Genomic DNA, 24,783 nt, shown 5'->3' on the forward strand with positions numbered 1-24,783 from the left:
ACACTTTCCGCCTACTCCCTCCCGTTAACAGAAGGACTATTATTGTTGTTGTAATGTTATACGTATTAATTTCAATTTATTCACACACACATTCATATTCACAAAGTCTACATCATCTCATAATGCTGAGCTAGGATCATGTGTGAGTCGGATCTCCTTAAGAAGCTACTCAAAGCTTATAGCCAGGAGCCTGCGTACATTAAGACAAGAATTAGAAGCAGAGCAGAAAAGGGTGAATTGTCGCATATTATAGTATCCTCATACAATAGCATACCGACATAAAACAACATTAAACACTAAATACACACACAAAAAAGAAATACTTCCCTAGAAGAGGAGAATTTATAACCTAGGTAAGTTGGAACTTTTATATTTACTGATCAGAATGCTTTTTAGCATCGTTTAATAGGTCGAGATGGATTTCAACACTTTTATAGCTTGTTGTCGAGCTAATTCCAAATTAGGGCAAAATAAAAGGAAAAAGAAGGACTACGACATGTAAGTCGTACTATTGCTACAAGAAAAAAAGTCGTATTATTACGTAGAGCAATGTAGCTGCGCATTTTACTTACATGTACCGAAGCTTAGAGCTACGACATTAGCCTGGCTAATGAAATATTTCAAATAGATCTTTGTTATGGTTATGGTTATGGTGTTATACTTATATCGCGCTTTTCCACCTTTCATGGTTCTTCTTGGAAAAAAAAAATCTCATTTGTCATGATATGACGTTATTTCGCCGTGGCACGACATGGTTAGGCTGTCCGACTCCGATGCAGCTCACCACCGCAGCTTCAAAAAATCCTGGTGGAAACCCTTGGATCCTTATGCTCTAAATGTAACTCATACTGTTAGCATAGCATTCGCGTTAGCATTAGCTTTAGCATGGTGAACATCCTCTTAAGCCCTCACTCTCATTTGTTTACAACTCGTCATGACATCCTGGTGGGTTCAGTTATTTGAAAATAATGTTGCTGAGTGTGTATAATCATAAAAAAGTGATACATTCGTTGGCTTGGTAGCACTAGACTAAATTAATCCTTTAAGTCTCAGGTCATCATTGTAAGTTTAAAGCTGCTGAAGCAATTTTTTAAAAACTGCATTTTATAATCTATGTGCTCTAAAGAAAAAAACAAAAGCCTTATCGGCCTCAAATATCAGCTTCCAAAATTGGCTTTGGATATTGGCAATCGACTAAATTTTTTTTAGATATCGGTATCGGCATTTTAAAATCCCATATCGGTCAACTTCTAATTATGGGCCGATAATATTGTCGAGGATGAATTTAAGGTGCTTCATTCAGTTAAGGTAAATCAACCTATTTTCATTATTTTGACATGTACAATGAAGTTTTCAGTGTAAACGTATTTCCATAACAATACAATACTTTGGTAATTTATGCAATAATAAACAAGAAAAAGTGCTGTTGCAGACCAATAGCATCACTGGAATGCTCGCCTTCAGCTTCAATCTTGGAGGTTATCATCATATTCGCACTGTTTCCTGACTTTTTGAGGTAGACCAGAACCTTCATTCATGACTCCCGACATATTAGAAAAAAGGCTAATAAAACCCATGTGATATTTTTGTAAAGCCGTGAAAATGGGTAGCACAATGAGAATTTATAAATGAAGCTACAATCTAATAATAATAATAATAATAATAATAATAATAATTAGTGATGCACGATAATGCATTTTTCAGCCGATACCGATAACCGATAATTTCCTCCTCGTTCCAACCGATAACCGATAATGTCAAGCTGATAATTGTAATAAAAGATTTTATGTAAAATTTTAAAGTATACACAGGAGAAAATATTACTGTGCAAAAATATTATTGCTCTTTTTTTCAACATCAAATGTGAACAAGTAGTAAATTCCAACATCTAAATAAAGACAGATTGTCTGACATTGTGTAATGGTAAACTTTTGGCTACAATTACTTACAGAGTAAATACCTAAGTTGCACAAAAATGGCTTTAAAAGTAAGCCATTCCTAATGTATAACATTACTACACAGCAAAAACACAACTCCTTAAAACTAGTTAAATTCCCTTGTTTTCAGTGTAAATCTATTGGAAATAAGTGCCAGCACTTCAAGTATATTTCACTCGGATTTCTTGAAGAAAAATAGCCAGCTGAAAATAAGTTTAACAGCCTTATTTTAAGCAATAAATTATTTTACATAATCCTAAAAAAAATGTCAGAAATGTTCTTTATTCAAGAATATGTATGGTTCAAAACATTATTTGAAAGCAATTTTTTCTTGGTTTAGGTGAAAAATGACCTTATTTTTTTAGATGTTTGGGCTTAATAAGAACAAATGTCAATATTTAGTTCAAGTAAGGAATAATCTGGCGCATTCATCTGTTAACTAGTCTTCAACACTCAAACAAGATGGGGAAAATTATTTGACTAGATTTAAGAAGAATGATCTGATTAAGACGTCATAAATTTAAAGCGTACTGAATGCCTTATTGACTGGATGACTTCTTTGTGTGGTTTTGTGCATGTTACAATTAGCAACTAACCACTGTGCCGTCATGATAAACATGCTTACTTGACGTCACTTGTCCAAATGTCCGTGGTATAACTGATGTGATCGGCATGTCTTTCACGAAGAATCGTGGTCGTATAAACTGCAATATTTTTTCATCCAGGGGTTTGGCTATCAGGTCATTTCGTGAGTCAGTCCGTCCGGCTGCCAAATTAGTACCCGCGCCAGGCCTCTGTCGTGAATCGGAGTGGCGGCGGCAGCTAAATTCTTTACCGGATATCCGCCCGCCCCGGCCGGCTCGCTGCACAGTATTCGGTGCATGGCTCTTCTCTGCTCGCTACGGGCGAGGCGGCGGCGGCGGCGGCCTGCCGGACCGGCGGGTGCCGTCGGAAGACAGCTACTTGTCGACTATCGGTCTCATGAGGTGTTTAGCCATAGATGGGATTATACCACCCGCTTTGGGCTGCATTCCCAAACAACCCGACTCCGGGAGGACCGCAGCGTCTCTGTTTCGTCACAAGCCCCGTAGCTTCCTTTATAGTTTATTTGTGTTTACAATAGCTTTAGCATTCGCTCTAGCAGCAGCCTCGTATCCGTTCCAAAAATCTTTGTGATGCAGTTTTAAATGGCTGTTGAGTTAGTAGTGTTCAATGAGGACGCTTTCTTTACGCCTCGTGGAACTTCTGCATTGCATGTTTTGTAGATGGCGAGAGCATCGTTTATTTCATTTCACACACGGGAAAATCAACGCACGCTAGTGAGAGCGCCTCAACACTGATAACACCGCCTCCTCTATGATGCCGTACTCCTCAACCCCTTCTCCCGCAGGGGCTTCAGAGAGGGGAGGGGTTGAGCAGGCGGCGGTGAAGAAGTAGAGAAAACTGCTTGGTTGCGCACATTTGGAAGCTAAATCAAGTATATAATTATCGGACTGCATTATCGGTTGATTTTTTTTTAATATCTGTATTATCTGTGTAACGTCATAATTGCCATTATTGGCCGATAATTATCGGTAACCGATATTATCGTGAATCTTTAATAATAATAATGCATTGGACTTGTATAGCGCTGTTTTGGACACTCAAAGACGATTTAGATTGCATTATTCTTTCACTCCACACTCGATGGTGGTAAGCCACAGCTGCCCTGGGGCAATCCGCGCCATCAGCTCTACCGACCACAATCACCAACTCATTCTCATACTACTTTCAAACAGGCAAGTAGGGTAAAGTATATTGCCCAAATATACAACGACAACGGGCATGGGTGGGAGCTGGAATCAAAACCCCGGATCCTTCAATCATTGGACGACTCATTCAACCAACCGCTCAACCACCTACGTCACTGTTGCCACAATCTAGCCCAATGACAAAAATAAGAACTGGGACGTGTTCATGGGCAAACTGCATAATGGATTCTTTCCAATTCATAGCATAACCTTGTTGGTTTATTAGAGCCTGCTTAATTAAGCGAAATTAGAAGCTAAAACCCAGCAGAGGGCTGTAACAGCACAACAAACATATTATTAAAATAAATAAAAAAAACATGACAAAACAAAATTAAAAAACAACTGAAACAATCACTAATGCTTGTAAAAATTAATCACAGGTCCCTATTCTCTCATGCATTACTACCCACAAGTACCACCTCCTGACAAATTTCCGTTACTATGACGGAGAACTTTAACCCATGAGAATACCGATATAGTGGTACCTCTACATGCAAAGTTCATTTGTTCCTGGACCTTGTTTGTAAGTCGAAATGGTCGTATGTCCAGGGGGATTTTCCCATAAGAATACTTTATAATTCAGTTAACTGGTTCCACAGCCCAAAACTCTACACTAAATCCTTAATAAATACTGCTGTTACTAATGCAGATAGCAATTACAAAGACCAAAACAAATAAATTATGAATAAAAATATCATTTTTGGCGGCACGGTGGCTGAGTGGTTAGCATGTGTTCTGCCTCACAGTTCTGAGATCAAGGGTTCAATCCCAGGCTTCGGCCTTCCTGTGTGGAGTTTGCATGTTCTCCCCGTGCCTGCGTGGGTTTCCTCCGGGAACTCCACTTTCCTCCCACATCCCAAAAACATGCATGGTAGGCTGATTGAACACTCTAAATTGTTCGTAGGTATGAGTGTGTGCGTGAATGGTTGTATGTCTCCTTGTCCCCTACGATTGGCTGGCAACCAGTTCAGGGTGTCCCCTGCCTACTGCCCGTAGTTAGCTGGGATAGGCTCCAGCACCTCCGCAACCCTCGTGAGGAATGAGCGGCATGGAAAATGAATGAATGAATGAATATCATTTTTGTTTCATAGCCTGATATTTCCTCCTTCTGGAGCGCCCTCAGTTTGTACCTGCCTCTGACCATTTATGTTAAACAAAGACTGTACTCTGCATCTGAGTCTGCCACATCTTGTCTAAGTGTGACAGATTGTAAAGATGTCTCATTTATTTTCATAAAGAAACCACACATATAAACCCATTCATATAACAGCTTTCGACACAAACTGCCATTTAAACTATGTATATTGTCATACAAAAGAGTGTGCTTTGAAATTGGATTGGGATTGTATTCATAAACAACTGTTGGATAAAGAAAACTGATTCCTTACAGTCTGCCTCCTCCTTATTTGATTTTGTTGTTTGGTTTGCATAAAGAGAATAAATGAGTAATTGACACAATTACTCAGCGCTCTGCCCACAAAAAAAAAAAAAAATATATATATATATATATATATATATATATATATATATATATGTATATATATATATATATATATATATATATTTGAATCAACAGGACTTTTGTCTGATTTGTGTACTGAAAAATTATTTTATTGTTTTATATACAAAACCTTTGTTAAAAACTTTAATAAGTTTTGTGTACTTTAGACAGTACAGTCGTAGACTAACATTAAAGTCAGGAAGCTGTAACAAAATATTTTTGAAGGAAAAAGTCATCCTTTTTGTCATCATTGTTACTTACAACATGCGTAAAACAACTTCAAGTTAAATTGTGAAGAAATTGAATTAATTTCATTTATCATTTGATTTATAGTCCGAGTGATCGATTATGAAAAACAATCGTTATTTGATGGCCTAAGGAACACTAAAGAAAGAAACCAGATAATGCTCATTATTTCTTGAAACAAAACAAAACAGAAAGAAACAGCACAGAGCTAACTCTATAATAGATTTTCTTGTGAAGTGGTCACCCTAGCTGGAGAAGTTTGAGATGTATCATCTGCTGCCAGGCTCTCTTGGCTGCATATTCCACTGAAATGTAGAAGGGAGCAAAGGTGTAGGATCCCTACATGGAAGCTTGCAGAGAAGCAGCGGTGATCAGTGTCAGGGATTGGAAAAGAAAGGCAGCCATGCCTTTCACCGCTCACTTACTTTCTTTTACTAAAATTGGCTGGTAATAATTGGTGGCTGATCAATTGAAGCATTCCAACTTGATAGTAATATTTTCACTATGCGTTCATTATTTTGGATTTAGGATTAAAATAGCATTAAATTGAATTGTATTTTAAAAATACCAATCTAAATACCTGTATATATCTAAGAGTGTAACAGTACTGGTATTTTTCTATTTGTCCCATACCATGTCGGTTCACACAGTCAGACGAGGAATACATTTGAGAAAGGGAGGGGGGTAGGTTGTCGGCGTTAGTCTTCCTTCACCCCAGGGGTCGGTAGAGGTACCAACATTAAAGCCAACATTAGGGTAAAAAGACAATAAACCAAAACAGACAAAGACATTATCATTGATCACTACTAGGAATTTAAGTTATGGCGAATGTAAAGTGGGAACTATCAAATGCAGTATTACTAAGACTTTTTGTAGGGTATATATTTTATATTTTCAATTTAAAAAAATATTATTCTCCTCCAGAACTAGGTTGAAGTCAGTGAAACACTGACTAACTATTGGTGTGTGAATGTGTGCGTGAAAGGGTAACTGTGTGGTAATGTAAAGCGCTTTGGGCATTGTAAAATGTAGATAATTGTGCTATATAAGTACGCTCTATTTAATATTTCGATAGATGCTGACTCGGTTTTGGAACTATTTGCTCATGTTATTTTATTTTAGCCAATACAATAATACAGTGAAAAAAGTATCTGAACCTTTTGGAATTTCTCACATTTCTGCATGGAATCACCACCAAATGTGATCTGATCTTTGTCAAAATCACACAGATGAAAATACCATGTCTGCTTTGAGTAAAACCACCCAAATATTTATAGGTTTTCATATTTTAAAGAGGATAGCATGCAAACAATGACAGAAGGGGGAAACATAATTAAGTGAACCCTCTGCCTAAGGAGACTTATAGAGCAATTGAAACCAATTTTTACCCAAAATTTTAAGTCTTTTGTGTGCCCAGTAACTGATGAGTGGTTTAAAGCTGCACAGCCCACTATAAAACACACACCCGGTAAGAAATATCTTGATGAGACGCATTGTCTGATGTGCATCATGGCTCAGTCAAAAGAGCTGTCTGAAGAACTGCGATCAAGGATAAATGATTTGTGTAAAGCTGGGAAAGTCTAAAAGTTTAGGTGTTCTTCAATCGACAGTCAGAGATGTTGTCTACAAATGGAGACAGTTTGGCACTGTTGCTTCTGTCCCAAGGAGTGGCCGTCCACCAAAGATGACGCCAAGAGTTCAGCGCAGAATACTCAGAGAGGTAAAAAAGAACCCTGGATGTCTGCTAAAGACTTACAGAAATCAGTGGCACAGTCCAATATCTCTGTGCACACATCAATCATATGTAAAACTGTGGCCGAGAATGGTGGTCATGGGACGACTCCACGGAGGAAGCCACTGCTGTCTGGAAAAAAATCATTGTTGCTTGTTTAATGTTCGCAAAAGGCAGTTGGACACGCCACAGAAGTTTTGGCAAAATATTTTGTGGACTGATGAAACCAAAGTTGAATTGTTTGAGAGTAAAACACAACGTCCAGTGTGGAGGAAAAATGGAACCGCTCACTAGCATCAACACCTAATTCCCATCATGAAGCAAGGTGGAAGAAGCATCATGATTTGGGGCTGTTTTGCTGCCTCTGGGCCTGGACAACTTGCAATCATTAATGGAAGAATGAATTCAAAGGTTAATCAGGATGTTTTGCAGGGAAACCTGAGGCCATCTGTCAGACAGTTGAAGCTAAAAAGAGGATGGATGCTGCAGACAATAATCCAAAACGCAGAAATAAATCATTTTCAGAATGGTTTCAGAAGAACAAAATACAGGTTCTGGAGTGGCCAAGTCAAAGTCTAGACTTGATACCCATTGAGATGCTAAGGCATGACCTAGACAGCGATTCATGCAAGACATCCCAGGAATCTGACTGAACTACAGCAGTTTTGTACAGAAGAATGGGCCAAGATTGGTCCTGATCGATGTGCCAGACTGGTCTGCAGCTACAGGACGCGTTTGGTTCAAGTTATTGCTGCCAAAGTGGACACTTTTTTTCATCTGTGTGATTTTGACAAAGATTAGATCACATTTGATGGTGATTTTACCCAGAAATGTGAGAAATTCCAAAAGGTTGAGATACTTTTTCATACCACTGTATAAAAAAGTTACCAAGGGTGCCAGCTGGCGAGTACTACCTCACTTCAACTGTTACCTCTTTCAATCCCTACAAAAAAGGTTGTGCTGTCTGTCATTATTCAACCACAATCATTATAATTTACCTTATTTATAATCGTGTAATTAACTTTTTGCTCCTTTTTGACAATTGACTCTTTGACAATAAATGCATTTTAATTGATACAGCTTGTGCAGTTGTTTTCTCACTCTATTTCAAGGCTTTCTTACATGTTTACAGTACCACAGTTAATTTTTTTTCCCAGAAAGAACACAGTTTTGAATGATCTCAAAACTACACTCTGAAATATTTTACTCTAATCTAAAATTAATCCAAACCAGAGACATATAGTAGTCCCAATGGTATAAACATACTCCAGCTCAAAAAGAACGACAGCCAAAATGTTGGCGTATGTTAAGATCAGAGAGCGATATTTTCCCCTGCATCAATCTATCATTTCTTTTCTCCTGGGGATTAATCAAAAACAGGGGAGACTGGTGGGAAAAAGTTAGTTCGCTATAAATTGTTTGGTGGATTAAAGGTCCAGGTTAACATTACCCACACATCACCATTCATGGGGAGATGTGATGAAAAATGTGTACTGAGTAATGGTCACTTTGTCATTATTTTTGTAGTGTCCTACATATATGCCTTTTGAATTTATATTTAATATTTAGTATAGGTTAAACTGAAAAGGGTTGCAGCAATTAATTATTTAAGAAATCGATTAATCTATCAATTAGTTTGAATAATCGCGTAATCTGTTTAGGAACATTTAATGTGTTGCACAATAAATTTTAGGTGATTGCTTGCAAAGATTGCACTTTTAAAAGAGCATTACACGCAAATAAAAAAATTAAAAAATCCTAAGTGTTTTTTCAAACGATGCAGAATTGCGCTTTCATTTCACAAGAGCATTAAAAATAAATTAAAATACCTGCGCTTAGCCTCAACTAGTGTAAAAAATAATAACAAGTGAGGATCAAAATAAACCAAAAAAATAATTGGCTAACTTGCATAGCAAAAATCCGCTAGCTTAAATGTTATAAAATGCTACGGTTATTTTTTTTACAATGCTCTTAACAAATTGTTCAAACACATATTTCCACAAAAAAACTGAAATATATTTTTAACTAAATAATGAATGCATAAACAAAGCTATTAGCTCAAACAAAAACATACGTTATGTTGGTCTTAACAGGGAGCAGCTGGATCCAGCCATGTTATATGAGTTATATCATATTCACTGCTTCCACTAGAGAGCAGTGTATCCACCCAAATGAATACAACTAAATGCAAACCATTACAACACCACTCTAATTAAACGAATCCTCAAAGCACCAAAATTTGATTTGTAGCTTTTTTTCCCCACTTGAATTAGACGAGTTAATCGATTAATCGTTGCAGCACTAATATATATGATGTACAAGTTGGATTTTTTTTTTTTTTTTCTAACCTGTTCACATATATATTATTTTCCCCAAACCATTGATTGGACTGTGGTCATAGCCAGAATGTCATTGTACCTCTATGTTCCGAGTAGTTCCAAATAGATATGTATTGTTTCTCCAACATACTGTATATCAATTTTCTTTTACAGAGACTCTTTTTGAAGACTTAACGGCCTCAGTTCGAGTACTTCAAAAGTAATCATTGTATTGAGTTGTTCAATTATACTGACAAAGCCAAGGTAACATTTTAAATTAAATGAATAAAAGGCATGGATAACAGTAGCTAGCTTTTTTTTTTTAATTATTAACTTTTAAATTTCCCCTGTTCAGAGGATAGGCCTTTGTTTGGCTTGTTACTATGCCAGCGATAAAGACCACACAATGGATCTATCTGCTTTGCAAAAAGTCATTTGAGACGGTTTGCTTAGGAGATAACACGCTGTGTGGTTGTAATAATTGGTGAATATTCTCCCACAAATATCTAACGGATATTGTTCACTTTGTGAAATCTCACTGTGCGAGCACTCTTTGAGTTAGAAATTCAGGTGGCGAATCAAATTGCATCCTTGGCTCATCTTATATGAAAAATGGCGTACCAAAAAAAAGTTCTGAGAAAAACTCTCAAAGTAAAATATTATTACATGCATTTATTTATTTGCAACACTAATTATTTACAGTCATGTAAAAATATTAGGACATCCCATTAAGTTTTCAGTTCTTGATTAAGAAATGTTCACTTATCAAAGTCTGATCTTGGTTTCCTTTATCTCCAGAAAAGAAAGTGATTTAATTGCAGGTAAACAACAAAAATTAACATTGTTTTACTCATTAAACCAAATATATAAACAAAAATGCATATTCTAATTGAGGAAAAAGTTAGGACACCCGACCACCTAATAGCTAGTGTTACCCCCTTTGGCTGAAATAACTTCAGTGAGATGCTTTTTGTAGCCGTCTACCAGTCTTTGACATCGGTCTGAAGAAAGTTTGCCCCACTCCTCATCGCAGAATACTTTCAACAGTGACTGACTGTTGAAGTAAGAGAAAACAGCATGGTCAGATCAAAGGAGCTGTCTGAGGCTTTCAGAAAGAAGATTGTAGACACTTATGAGTCTGGTAAGGGATTTCAAAAGATCTCAAAAGAATATAAAATCCGCCATTCCACTATCCGGAAAATAGTCTACAAGTGGAGGACATTCAAAACATCAACATCAAAAACAAACATCAACATCAAACTGGCCAACATGCCCAGGTCTGGCCTTTCAAGCAAGATGCTAAAAGAAGTGTCCAAAAACCCTGAAATGTCATCACTGGACCTACAGCAGGCTCTTGCTACTGTTGATGTGAAAGTGCATGCCTCAACAATCAGAAAGAGACTACACAAATTTGACATTCATGGGAAGTGTGTAAGGAGGAAACCTTTGCTCTCCAAGAAGAACATGAAGGCCAGATTGAAGATTGCCAGAGTGAATGTAGACAAAGACCAGGACTTCTGGTATAATGTCCTTTGGACAAATGAATCTAAAATTGAATTATTTGGACACTAGAAGTGAGGAAATGTTTGGCTTAAACCCAATACAGCATTCCAGGAGAAGAACTTCATACCAACTGTGAAGCATTGAGGTGGAAGTGTCATGGTTTGGGGACGCTTTGCTGCTGCAGGACCTGGTCAGCTCAGCATCATAGAATCCACCATGAATTCTATAGCGTGTCAGAGGGTGCTTGAGGAACATGTGAGATCGTCTGTGAAAAAAATTCAAGCTGAAGCGAAATTGGACCTTGCAACATGACAATGACCCAAAAAATACCAGTAAATCCACCAAGGACTGGCTGGAAAGAAATGGAGAGTCCTGGAATGGTCGAGTCAAAGCCCAGATCTTAATCCCATTAAGATTAAGTGGGGTGACTTGAAACGGGCTGTACACGCAGGAGCCCTTCAAACATCTCACTGTTAAAAGTATTCTGCATTACGGAGTGGGGACAACTTTCTTCAGACTGATGTCAAAGACTGGTAGATGACTACAAAAAGCCTCTCACTGAGGTTATTTCAGCCAAAAGGTGTAACACTAGCTATTAGGTGGTAGGGTGTCCTAACTTTTTCCTCAGTTAGAATATGCCTTTTTTGATACTGGAAATTTGGTTTAACGAGTAAAACAATGTTATTTTTTGCTGTTTACGTGCAATTAAATCACTTTCTTTTCCAGAGATGAAGAAAAACAAGTTCAGACATTGATATGTGAACATTTCTCTAAAAAAAGAACTGAAAATTTCACGGGGTGTCCTAAATTTTTCACATGACTATGTGTTTGAAGCCATTAGTATTTACCTTGTTTCCAGAGGCACATTGCTACCCAGCACCCAGCTGTCTTGCAGCGGGACGCTCTCTGGGGGCGTGGTCTGCAGCTCGGCAGGCGATTGGCCGGCCACGGGGGCCGGGTTTCCAGTGGGAGGAGTTTGTTGACGAATGGAATTCAGCAGGTGACCGGAGTGATGGTCAGAGCCCAGTGACTGGTTGAGAGCTGTGACTGAGGGCTGCTGCCGATACGGGGGTGCCACCGGAGGCAAAGTGGAGCTGTGGTGATTGGATGGTTGCTCTGTAAACATGAGGGGGGGGGAGTATGACTAGATATACGGATGACCTTTAATAACATGGATAAACATTGCAATAAATCATCAATTGATTTAAAACAAAATATAGAATTCTTCAATTAGTCAACATGATAACAGTTTTTGTATTCCAAGAAAAAGTGATGGCTCAGTGGTACCTCAACTTACGAACGTCTCTACGAACGTTATTTTCAGGTTACGACACGTTTAAACGGGAAAATATTGTCTCATTAAGAAAGAAATTTTAGGGTATGAGAGGCAGAAATACTCAGTATACAATGTTCTAAAAGATATATATGTGATCCCTGCTTTTTGCTTTTAAATGTCACGCCATAAGATCCTGCTGCCCGATGATGACGTGCACAGGCGCAACGGTGATATTGTTGATATAGCGGGTCAACGTTTGAGCAAAATGAGCAAAAGGCTCCTTGCGTTTCAGCCAACATATGGTTAATTACATCAGTAGCACATTACAGCATAGCTCTCCTCGCATTTTTGTGCCACGAAGAGTGAGATAGGCGATAGGCAGCACCAATCTCGTGAAAGAGGACATTGCTTCACTTGAAAGTTAATGCATAATATAAGTAATTTGTACTTATTTTTCTGAATGTAGGTTACTAATATCTTTATTACCGGTATTAAAAAAAAAAAAGAAAGAAAATCTTTACATTAACTTAAATTTTACATCCTATGTTCTTAAGTAGTTAAAATTGAGATTTGTCATTTAGTATGTGAGGAAATGAGGGAAAATAAAAATTAGGAAATGGAGGTTGGGGTTATTGCTGTTTTTGTTAACTTTTATTTTGCAAATCATTGAAAAAATAAAAATTAGAATGAAAATCAGTTTTTGTATGTGTTATAGAAATAACTGTGCTAAAATAGTTTTCCTTGCATTTCAGTAGTTTAAGAGGTTTGACCCACCGCCCCCCCCCCCCCCCCCCCAAAAAAAAAAAAAGACAAAAGACAAAGAAAGAAAGACAAAAAATTAAATAAATAAATAAAATTTCTGGCTCCGTGGGGACGTTCACGTCGGGGAGTTCCGGCAAGAAATTCTAGCCACTTTCACCCCTGGTTATAAGTAAACTCCCCTGACATGGTCCATCCAAACAGTGCTAGAGTTCTTTTTCTCAGATAGTCTGCTTTGATGTAAATGTGAACGCACATACCAACTGTAGTTCGGACCGAAAAAACGAACTGTGGTCCAATCAAAAATCGTGGGTCTCGGTCAGTTTTAAGCGCCCACTGCTTTGTTTGTGAATGTAACTGGAGCAGGGTGCGCTTTTGCTACTTAACGTGCAGCGTCACAGCCTGGAGGGGATCCTTGGAAGCGGAAGTACAGCAACACGCTATTCATAATCAACAATAGCAAGATGACAGACATTTAACCATGGCCAAATGTTGTTGTGATGCGCTAAGCAGTTTAATTTGATACACAGAATTGGGTTCTAATATGGCAGTTGTGTTTTGCATGCTGTTACTGAACGGACCGTGTGAGAGTGACCAAGACAGGTGGAGCCTCACAGGGCTGCCATTTCATGACTCTCGCTCTCCTGGAAGTGGCGAGAATTTAACAGTTCCTAAAGTCACTGCTAGGAATTCTTCAAATAGTTTACTAATTTTGCCGTTTAATTGATTTAATTTCTATGTAGCGTCGCGCTTTTATTTTGGAAACGATGTCGCACGCTTACTTCCGATTTTACGTTTGCGGGTTCTTTAGTCGGCTCTTATAAGCTGTGCAGAAGTCAATGATGATGTGAGTATGCATTTAGAGTAATTTGGAGGCGCTGCACATTGAACATTGAGCACATTTCCCACAAGCCTAAGTGGAGGAATAGTCATAATAAATGTTGTTTTATGTTCATTTTTACCAATCGTTAACAGTTGTAGCTTTGTACCCGTTAGCTCATTTTTGCGCCTAGCTATCGTTAGCATGCTATCGTAGCTCATTGTATAGCATCAAAATAATTCATTTAAGTTGTGAATGTTGTCATTTGATGGAAGGAAGTATGCTAATGTTCAATATAATTGGTTTATTATTAAAATGATGCAGGTTGTGGTTTGATATGGAAAACATTAAGAAGGCTGTGAAAGTTAATCAGATGTTTTTATGTCATTCACTAAAAACTAATAGTGTATGTATATGCACATCTGCACGAGAGCCATTAATGTTTATTCGACGACTCCTGTGCTCTCTGATCGGAGCCACTTCTGGTGGTCAACACCTTCGAATCAACCAGTCAAAAGTAGAATTCTTCTACAGTTACAAAAGTGAGAGCGATTGTTTGCCTGTGTGACCTTTCATGGTTTAATGTTCCCCCATGCATTTTTTATATATTCCAGTTCCACCAGCATAGTCTGGATAAAGCGACCCCGTTGCTGGCTGAGTTAGTGTGGTGCTGTGACGATGCATGCTCCCTCCCCTTCCAGTAGGGAGGACTGGACATTGATTGATTGGACAAATAGAAAAGAAAACTCTTCTATTTGTCCAATCAATTAGTGCGCCTTTCATCCACTTTATGCTACTCGGAGAGTGCGGTAGGCACAGTGTGAATGCTGAACCTTTTCAACAAGTCCTTTGCAAATGATGTTGCAAGGTAGCTCTCCAACTGGACTCTGTCCTTAGATATATTCATTTTCTTTTTTTTTTTCCTTTGCATTTTGTTCTATTATCTACTTCATTACAGATATTAACAGTTAGGTTAGGTATATGGAATGATCCAAATGTGTTTGGCTGTTGTTTCGGGTTACGAGACTACTTTTAGAACCAATTAATGTCATATGTAGAGGTACCACTGTATTAGATTGTTAGGGGCTTGCATGAGAAATACAAATCGGAAGATTGCTTGAGAGTTTCCTGTAATGAGAGTATTTAAAAAAAAAACTGTCAGGACTGAACAACTGATTTTGCAATAGAAGTAGAAACTTGGCTCATTTTCAATATCGCTTGAGGAACACATGAGGAACAACTTAGGGTGAACAAGGCTCAAGTAAATGACCCAAAATTCTACCCGGGCTGCATACTGATTGGCTTCTCTGTAAAATATGTGCTCAAATACGACACTGTTTCAGCTTTTCAATGATGTTTTATCACACATATATTATGTGTTTTTCTCTGCACGGAGGTGTGATGAAAATTAATGGCAATGCTGGTATATTATTTCCATAGAGTATTTTTCACCTCTGCTGTTATATCTTTCCCTTCACTGATAACAGAAAAGAAAAATAGTGAGCATGTAAAAGTAAATGGACTAGACCTGACTGTATGAACACATTTATATGTAGAACTCCAACCTCAGTATATTAGAATACAACCATTCATTGTTGGTGTGTATGGGGAAAGCTTCTTGTAATTGGAGTGAATGAAGCTAAACAGATGGAGCTGTCATCACTAGAGCTGCATTCCCACTGAACACACTTTAAAATGTGTGAACTGTTGAGTAATATACAAGCACAAAAAGGGTGTTGACTTTGCTATTTGATAGCACACATTATTCTTTGGGACTAGTGTGTGTTCATGCACTTGTTGCTAGGGGTGTGACAATATATCAAAAAGGTGATATATCACGTTACGTCGAGACCCAAAAGGTTATCGATATGCTCCCGCCAAAAATCGATATATTGTTTTAAAAAACAAAAAAGGAACCAAAAGGTTGCTACCAAAATGTTCAATTAGAATAGTGTCTACCTTGGCTTACTGGCTACCATTGACGGAGCAAGACATCCATTTCATTTTGACTGGACTGGATGTCAAGCACCGTCAATGGCACTGAAACCAGAGCATTCACAGACATTCTTTTGTAGGCATTTACAGGTCACTTCCTGTAGATTTTGGGGCATTTCTGGGTCATGTCCTGTAGATTTTGAATCACTTCCCATTCCGTTGGGGACATTCTTGAGTCACTTCCTTTTCAGTAACCCAAACTCAACAGGAAGTGACCCGTAAATTTGCAAAACAAATGAGAAGTGACAGGAAATCAACAGGAAATTATGTGAAATGCCCCAGACTTTATCAATCATTGCCTGGCATTAGCTGCCACTGACGGCTATAGACGTCCAATCCGTTTTAAAGTGAAAGGATAGCAGCAAATGAACAGATGTCTACAAGTAATAAACTTATTCCAATTCACAGCAGAAGGATGAAAATAGCTTTTGTTTCTGTTAATTAGTCGTTTTGTAGAATATCCTAGAAAGATTTCCTGACCCATGTACCAATAATTTTTGTATCGCCATTAGTGCGACAACGAGTGATCGATTAACTTGAGTAATTCGATTAAATTAAAGCTTCCAATCAAATGTTGCTGTTTTGTGGATTTGTTTAATTAGAGTGATGTTGTAATGGTTTGTTTAGAAAGTGTTGCATTTAGTTTTACTTTTTTTGGGCTGAATACACTGCCCTGTAGTGACAACAGTGAATATGCCATCATGAACATGGCTGAATCCAGCTGCTTCCTGTTAAGACCAACAAAAGGTATGGTATTATCATTTTGTTTAGCATAAGTATATTTAGCATTATTTGTGGGTTTGAACGATTTGTTAAGAGCCTTGTAAAAAAATAAAAAGAGATTAGAATTTAATAGCATTTAAGCTAGCGGACTTTTGCTATGCACATTAGCCAATTGTGCTTTTGTTGTACTTAGATCCTCATTTATTTATTTTTATTATATAGTGTGAGGCTAAGCTCAGGTATTTTAATATTTGTTGCTCTTGTGAAACGAAAGGGCAAGTCTGCATAGTTTGAAGCCTAGACTTCATATTATATTGACGTGACACATTCCCCATTCACTGCGTCACGTCTTACCGAAGGGGGCCGTCCCACACTCCGCTTCATTTATTAGCAGTCGGTCACAGGCAGCGATCTAACGCCGGATTTAGGGGGAAAAATACGAAAGCTGTACTGCATACAAACAAGAAGGATTGTCTAAGGAGATTTTTGTTCGAGGATTCAAGGTAATTACTGTATTATATTTTTCGTACCATGAATGCATTTTGAAACGTTGTGAAAAAAATCAATGGGAGAAATTAGCCACTGCAGCCTCGGCATAATACTTTGCAATATTTATGTAAAATAACTGCTAACTGCCCGGTTTTTTGCTTTTAACCAAGAATCGAGACTGTTTCACATCCATATCTATAAAAAAATTCAAGGATTAAAGCATTTATTCACAAGCATTTTAAACGGAAAACGCTCTATGTTGTACTAACGGGTCCGCCACAGTGACTTAGAGACTAGCAGCACATTCGACACATTTACGTAAAATAAATGCTAACTCCCCGTTTTTATTTTGCTTTTAACCAAGAATCTAGACTGTTTTACGTGCATATCTATAAAGAATTCAGGGATTTAAGCATTTATTCGGAAGGAAAAATCTCTTTGTTTACATATGGCAGCCGCTAATTTACTTACTGACTAGCATCATAGTTCGCAATATTTACGTAAAATAAATGCTAACTGCACTTTTTTTTTTTTTTTTGCTTTCAACCAAGAATCGAGTCTGTTTTACGTCCATATCTATAAAGAATTCAGGGATTTAAGCATTTATTCACAAGAATTTTCAACGGAAAAAGCCCTTTGTTTACATATGGCGGCTGCTAATTTTCTTACTGACTAATATCATAGTTCGCAATATTTACGTAAAATAAATGCTAACCGCACGTTTTTTTATGTTTTCAACCAAGAATCGAGACTTTTTTACGTCCATATCTATATAGAATTCAGGGATTTAAGCATTTATTCACATGAATTTTCAACGGAAAAGCTCTTTGTCTGTGTTTCCACTCGATCAGCTTTGACGGAGATAGGCCCCCTATGAATCGGCCCCGTGTCTCGTCAATACATTATGAAGTCTATTTTTGAAGAAAAATTCCAGAATTTTATTTTGTATTCACATTTAATGTCCTTTTGAAAGTGCAATCTTAGCAAGCAAAATAAATGTTAAATTGCAGCTTGTTTTACATTTCTTAAAATTAATTCTGCAACACATTCAATGTTCGTAATCTTATTACTCGATTATTCGAACTAACTAATCTATAGATTAATCAATTACCAAAATAATTGATAGCTGCAGCCCTAATCGCATATGGTGAGAACATCTTTATTGTGAGCATTGTATGGTGTTGTGAGGTACCCAGAGGTTCCTACCCCTACTGGTTATTTAAGTTATTTCAATTACAGCTTGAACAATTCTCTGACCCGCACCTCGCTATCCCACAGCCGACTACACGTGTGCAAATTCACTCTCTCACTATTACTTTGGTACATTCACACACCACACTCACACGTACATGAAGTCACACGTGGCAATACCGGAAACACACTGTGAATAAAAGCGTTCAAAATTGCCCCCCATAAAGTGTGCGAAACAGCCGCTAAAGGTGAACCGCATTATAGTAAGGGACAATGGTTTCCGAAGCATTCAATCTGGAGTCAGCACTTATTGTTCTAACCTGAAACATCTGGAGCAGTTTAATTTTGAACATTTAATTAGTAAGTAGTCTGAGCTAAATGATCTGTAAAGAAGGGAGAACCTGCACAACGGGAGATTGCTACAATAGACAGCCACACACCTATGACTATAGAATGCTGGCATGTGCTCTGATATCACACAATGGGGAGGCATTACACCAGCCTCATTTGCCTGAGTGTAAACATGTAAAGCAGCTTAATGATGCAATCTTCTTAACAGTGCTTTTGAGGACTCTCCCTTAACAGTGTGAAAAACAGCTTTTTCAATTGTTTTATGTGAACTGCCACACATTTTCTCTCAGTATAGAACAAGAGCCACAGTCAGGTAGAAAAAGAATAAAGGGAAACAAATGAATGAATATGATGCTGAAAAGCTGACAACAAATCCAAATTCTGCAGACATTTAAATTGTTGAAATGTAGACTTGAAGTTGGATTGTGCTAAACCAGGGATGTCCCGATCACATATTTTTTTGCCCTAGTCCAGGGCACCTGATTTTAAGGATCTGCCGAAACCGTGTCCCGATCTGATACCCAATTTTTTTTTTTTTTTCTTTAACAAAAGTTACAAACATGTTACTGTCCAACCGTGCCGTCTTCATAAAGTAAATTATTTTTAAACAAGAATGAAATAGAAAAATGCTTGTCTTTATTAAATGCTTCATTGAGTGAGTCTACTCACCCTGCAGAGAACAGCCTCTCACTTATACAATGAGTTGCAAGAGCATACTTATGCAAGTTTAAAGTGCCTCTGACAGGATAAAAAAAGTATTAAATAGCATTATTATGTGAATTACAATCATATTTTGAGACAATTCGACTACAATCTGCCAACAATCTGGCAAAGTGCAGATGACGAGAAATTAGTCTTTTAATCTGCCGTTTGACCCCTGCCTGTTATTATACCGCTTCAGCGTCCCCAACAGAAGGATGACATCAGAACGACAAGGCAAAATTACTGCATAATGGTCAAAACTAGTAACTTCTTCGGTTCTTCCTCTTCCCAACGGTATTTTATGCCACCGGAGTTAGTCCGACTTTTGTCATATCCCTGCCCCGGCTTCGGAGAGCGTAAATAAACCAGGAGGCATGACAGCTAGCCGACATGCTAACCGAACCGAGTGATGTTTCTAAGTCTTATTCTCACCTTTCGAAGCGAAAAATCACACAAACTACCCCAGATCATGTCACACAGCGGCGGGGTTGTCGATTGTCTTCGCCGATATTGTGTATGGATATAACATGGCAGCCAACACAAAACAAAGATCTTTTTAAATTGAAAGTTCTTGTATATAAATGCGTAAATACTAGAATTTCTATAGTTAAGATCGTTAAACAGTCTAGATTCTTGGTTAAAAGCAAAAAAAACGGGCAGTTATCATTCATTTTTTCCCTTTCATATTTTTCACAACTTTTCATAATGGTGCTATTATACATAATAATTACCTTGAATCCAAATCACCTTTGAGACACTCCAGCCTGCTTCGATTGTTGTTTGTAGTAAAACTTTCGTCCTTTTCCACCTAAGTCCGGCATTTGAACACAGCGTGTTTGACTTTAGAGCAGTGAAAGCTGTACAAAGCTCTTCCTGGTCCGGCCCCCTATGGGAAGGCATGGTGCAGCATCTGTCGGAGCTGTCTATTCAACTAATGGTGAAGTCTATGCAAAAACCAAAGACTTCATAATGTATTGACGTGACACATTCGCATTCACAGTGTCACGCCTTCCGGAAGGGCGCAGTCCCACAATCCACTTTATTTATTAGCAGTCGGTCACATGCAGCGATCTAACGCCAGATTTAGGGTGAAAAAGTACGAAAGCTGTACTGTTTACAAACAGGAAGGATTGTCTCAGGAGTGATTTGTTCGAGGATTCAAGGTATATATTATATTCTACGTACCATGCATGCATTTTGAAACATCAAAGGGAAAATCAATGGGAAAAATTAGCCATTACAACATTGGCATTATACTTTGCAATATTTGCGTAAAATAAATGCTACCTGCACGGCTTTTTTGCTTTTAACCAAGAAGCGAGACTGCTTTACGTACATATCTATAAAGAATTTAGGAATTGAAGCATTTATTCACAAGAATTTTCAACAGAAAAAGCCCTTTCTTTACAAATGGCGGCCGCTAATTTCCTTACTGGCTAGCCTCATAGTTCGCAATATTTACATAAAACAAATGCTACCTGCACATTTTTTTTTTTAAATTTTAACCAAGAATCGAGAATGTTTTAGGTCTATATCAATAAAGAATTCAGGGATTTAGGCATTTATTCACAATAATTTTCAACAGAAAAAGCTCTTTATTTACATATGGCGGCTGTTAATTTCCTCACTGACTAGCCGTATAGTTCACAATATTTACGTGAAATAAATGCTACCAGCATTTTTTTTTTTTTTTTGCTTTCAACCAAGAATCGAGACTGTTTTACATCAATATCTATAAAGAATTCAAGGATTTAAGCATTTATTAACAAGACTTTTCGACGGAAAAAGCTCTTTGTCTGTGTTTCCAGTTGGTCAGCTTTGACAGAGATAGGCCCCCAATGAATCGGCCCCGCGCCTCGTCAATACATTATGAAGTCTATGGCTAAAACATAATGAGACGAATGCCAGTTTTCGTCTGACGAGATGAGAACGAGACGAAAATGCGCAATAGTTTCCATCAAATCTTCACAATGGGTGATATTTTATGTGTAGTTAGCCTGCATAGCAGTGTCCGGTTTAGCCACTCGTAGAACATCCAGGAGAAAAGTAACTCAATAGTAGAGAGTGGAAGAGGTCAGTAAAAAAAATTGGTTTTGTGGATTTTAAAGAGTGAAAATTCATTCCATCACTGGTTCAACAACAGAGCAAGCAAGGGTTCTTTACACAGCCAGAAGATATCTTTACTGAGCATGTAAGTGGGGTGCTCTTAGATTTAAGATTGTAAAAGACCGGAAAAAAGTACAAATATGAGAAAGGGGGCATGAGTTGAAGTGTTTGTTTTTATATGTACTTCCTTCTGAAATGTGTACGGCTGAAGAAAAAAATGCACTAAAATAGACGGTCAAGAGTGGTCAGGATTCTCACCAAAACAGAACTTTACCAGAAGATGCAGAAAACAGACTGTCTGCATCTTTATGCACACCCTTGCACCCTATCCATGGTCTCTCTCCTGTTAGGTTAAATCAGACTTTTTTTTGTAAGCAAAATAAAATATTTTTGATGTTCATTGTTTGAAATGTGTTGCTATTGGTAATATTGTCATAAAACGAACCAACCCTTAATTTTGGCATTGATTAATTGTGATTTAGACATTTCAGACAGTTTCACTCTACTTTCAAAATACATTAGCGTACCACACGAATGCTATTTTTACACCGTGACGTCACCATCGTAACGTGGAAGTGAGACATTATAAACACGCCCTCGTATACAAACCATGTAATTTTTTCTTGTTTTTTACAGTAATCTTTTAAAAAAGAACATGCCGATCCAACACTGCTGCTATGGAACTTGTAGAACTCTAGACATTACGACATGTGAAGGATGCTTTCTTCAACTCAGAGGAAAAAATGTGAAGAATGGATCAACTTGCGCGGACGTCAAAAAGACCAGTTTAACGCCAGCAAGGTGAAGCCATACACATGTCATATGCAGTAAACATTTTGTTAGGAGCTATGGTCCTACAGAGGACAAATAAGTAAGCCATTTTGCCAATTTTTACTTATTTTTTAGCGTGGGGTTTTGCTGTGCTGCTTCTGTCTGACAATGAATGACCTAAAAAAAATTAAAATGGTGTCTGACTGCCACTGTTACCTTTTCTGTTGTAAAAAACAACTTTAGTAAGGGGGAAGTGTAAATAAATTTTAGAATCAAGGTTTATAATTAATGAAAAAATTTAAAGTGTTCGTTGGCTGTCACTGAGTAGCATTTGCGATCGCTACACAAAAATTGCAATGTAAATTGCCCCAAAGAACGGTCAGAGATGTAAGACAACCAGAGGATATAATATATAAGAAAGACAGGGCATATGGTGGTAAAGGATAGATTGTTGAAACAGAAGAATGTAATTGTCAGTGGCATAAGGCAATCTTTTTCAGCCCTCGAGACTCAAGCCATCTTTGTAACTGAACATTTGTATGTTCTTTCACATCTTGACCAGTGAATCTGGCATCAGGGACATAATTTTCGTACAGAATTGGTAGGTTTAGCTCAGTAAACATCTCGTTCATACACTATTTCCATTCATTTACTATTAGGGACAAACAAGAGGTTGACACGCCTAGCAACAATTGCTAACATCATGAATATTAAAGAGCAAAAGTGACGTGTTGCTTGCGGTACGCCATTCCTCTTTACATTACATTGTTGAAGAGAACAATTGACATCTCAAACGTTAACCTTTGACATGAACAGACTTTCATCTTTCTTTACTCTCTCCTCATATCTTCATTTTCCCATCCCCTTTCTCACTCCTGACATCCTCTTCATCGGACCTCCTCTTTTTCCAATCCTTTTCTCCATGTAGTCCTTTAGTATAGGCAGCTGCATCCCTTTCAGAGGCTCTAATCAGTGTTCCACATTTTGCTATGCTTGTTGAAGCACCAGTGCGCTGACCTCGAATCCACACTCCCTTCCCACTCTGCCTCTCACTCTCTCTCCCTTGTTCTCTCTTTGATTTTCTCCTGCCAAGTCAGCTTTTGGTGCCGCATTTTGCCCCCCTCTCTCTGTCCCCCTAACTTCCCCCACCTGGTCTATTTCTCTCCCTCTGGTCAAGTGGTTAGTATGGAAGACCATGTTCTTCTAAATCAGTGGGTCTTCGTTTGTCTCAACTCATTTGATTACTTGGATTTTTTTTTACTTTACTTTTTTCTAACCAACTCACTGGCAGTTATTCACTGTCAACAGGTACTTCAAATAGGGTCTTCAATTGAGTTATATACTGTAAATGGATTACAAGCTCAGGTGGGTACCAACGCGTTACATTTACTCCGTTACATTTACTTGAGTAACTTTTTGGGAAAAAAAATACTTCTAAGAGTAGTTTTACTAAGCCAGTTTTACTTTTACATGAGTAGATATGTGAAGAATCATTCCTTTTAGTCCGCTACTTTGGGCTACACAAGACGTTACATTTTTCCTCTTTATTCTACATATTACATTTTACTTTTTTGCCAGAGACGCCAAGAGCGGCTCAACCATTTTCCTCATATGAGACGTCGCAATAATAATTAAATGACTCCATTATACCAATCAGACTCAGACTTGATTTTCTATGATCACGCCAGACTGTTCAATCATGTGGCGTCTTTGAAGCACAGTAAAAAATTAAGAACAGGACAGTCCCCAGGTTACGAACGAGTTCCATTCCTACGCTGGCGACCTAACCCGAATTTCAAGTTGGAATTAACCGTTTAAGTACCTGTCTAAAAATAGCTATCAAAAACATGTTGCTGGCCAAAAGTATTGGCACCCCTGCAGTTCAATCAGATAATGCTCAATTTCTCCCAGAAAATGATTGCAATTACAAATGCTTTGGTAGTAATATGTTCATTTATTTTGCTTGCAATGAAAAACACAAGAGAGAATACAAAAACAAATTAAATCATGCTCATTTTACAAAGAAACGTATTGGCACCTTTGTGTAATTAACAGCACCTGTTACTACCTGTGGCACATGACACATGGTGGCAATAACTAAATCAAACTTACAGCCAGTTAAAATGGATTAAAGTTGACTCAACCTCTGTCTTGTGTCCTTGTGTGTCCCACATTGAGCATGCAGAAAAGAAAGAAGACCAAAGAACTGTCTGAGGACTTGAGAAACAAAATTGTGAGGAAGCATGGGCAATCTCAAGGCTACAAGTCCATCTCCAAAGACCTGAATGTTCATGTGTCTACCGTGCGCAGTGTCATCAATAAGTGTAAAGCTCATGGCACTGTGGCTAACCTCCCTAGATGTGGACGGAAAATAAAAATTGGCGGGAGATTTCAACGAAAATTTGTTGTCGAAGTTTGTGCGGATGGTGGATAAAGAACCTTGACTAACATCCAAACAAGTTCAAGCAGTCCTACAGTTCGAGGGTACAACGGTGTCAACCCATACTATCCTTTGGTGTCTGAATGAAAAGGGACTCTCAGGTAGGATACCCAGAAAGACCCCACCTCTGACC

The 24,783-nt window shown here is 38.0% G+C and overlaps 1 protein-coding gene across 10 annotated transcripts in view; it reads right to left on the reverse strand.

Moving 5' to 3' along the window:
- tenm3 (teneurin transmembrane protein 3) overlaps window positions 1-24,783 on the reverse strand; it is a 451,194-nt gene that overhangs the window by 209,421 nt on the left and 216,990 nt on the right. For all 10 annotated transcript variants that reach the window (XM_057842847.1, XM_057842853.1, XM_057842852.1 and 7 more), the window contains one exon: window positions 11,876-12,143. In XM_057842847.1, the coding sequence (XP_057698830.1) occupies window positions 11,876-12,143 (268 nt within the window). The remainder of the gene's footprint in view (window positions 1-11,875; window positions 12,144-24,783) is intronic.

This window comes from Corythoichthys intestinalis, chromosome 8 (assembly GCF_030265065.1).
Source record: "Corythoichthys intestinalis isolate RoL2023-P3 chromosome 8, ASM3026506v1, whole genome shotgun sequence".
Classification (NCBI taxonomy): domain Eukaryota; kingdom Metazoa; phylum Chordata; class Actinopteri; order Syngnathiformes; family Syngnathidae; genus Corythoichthys; species Corythoichthys intestinalis.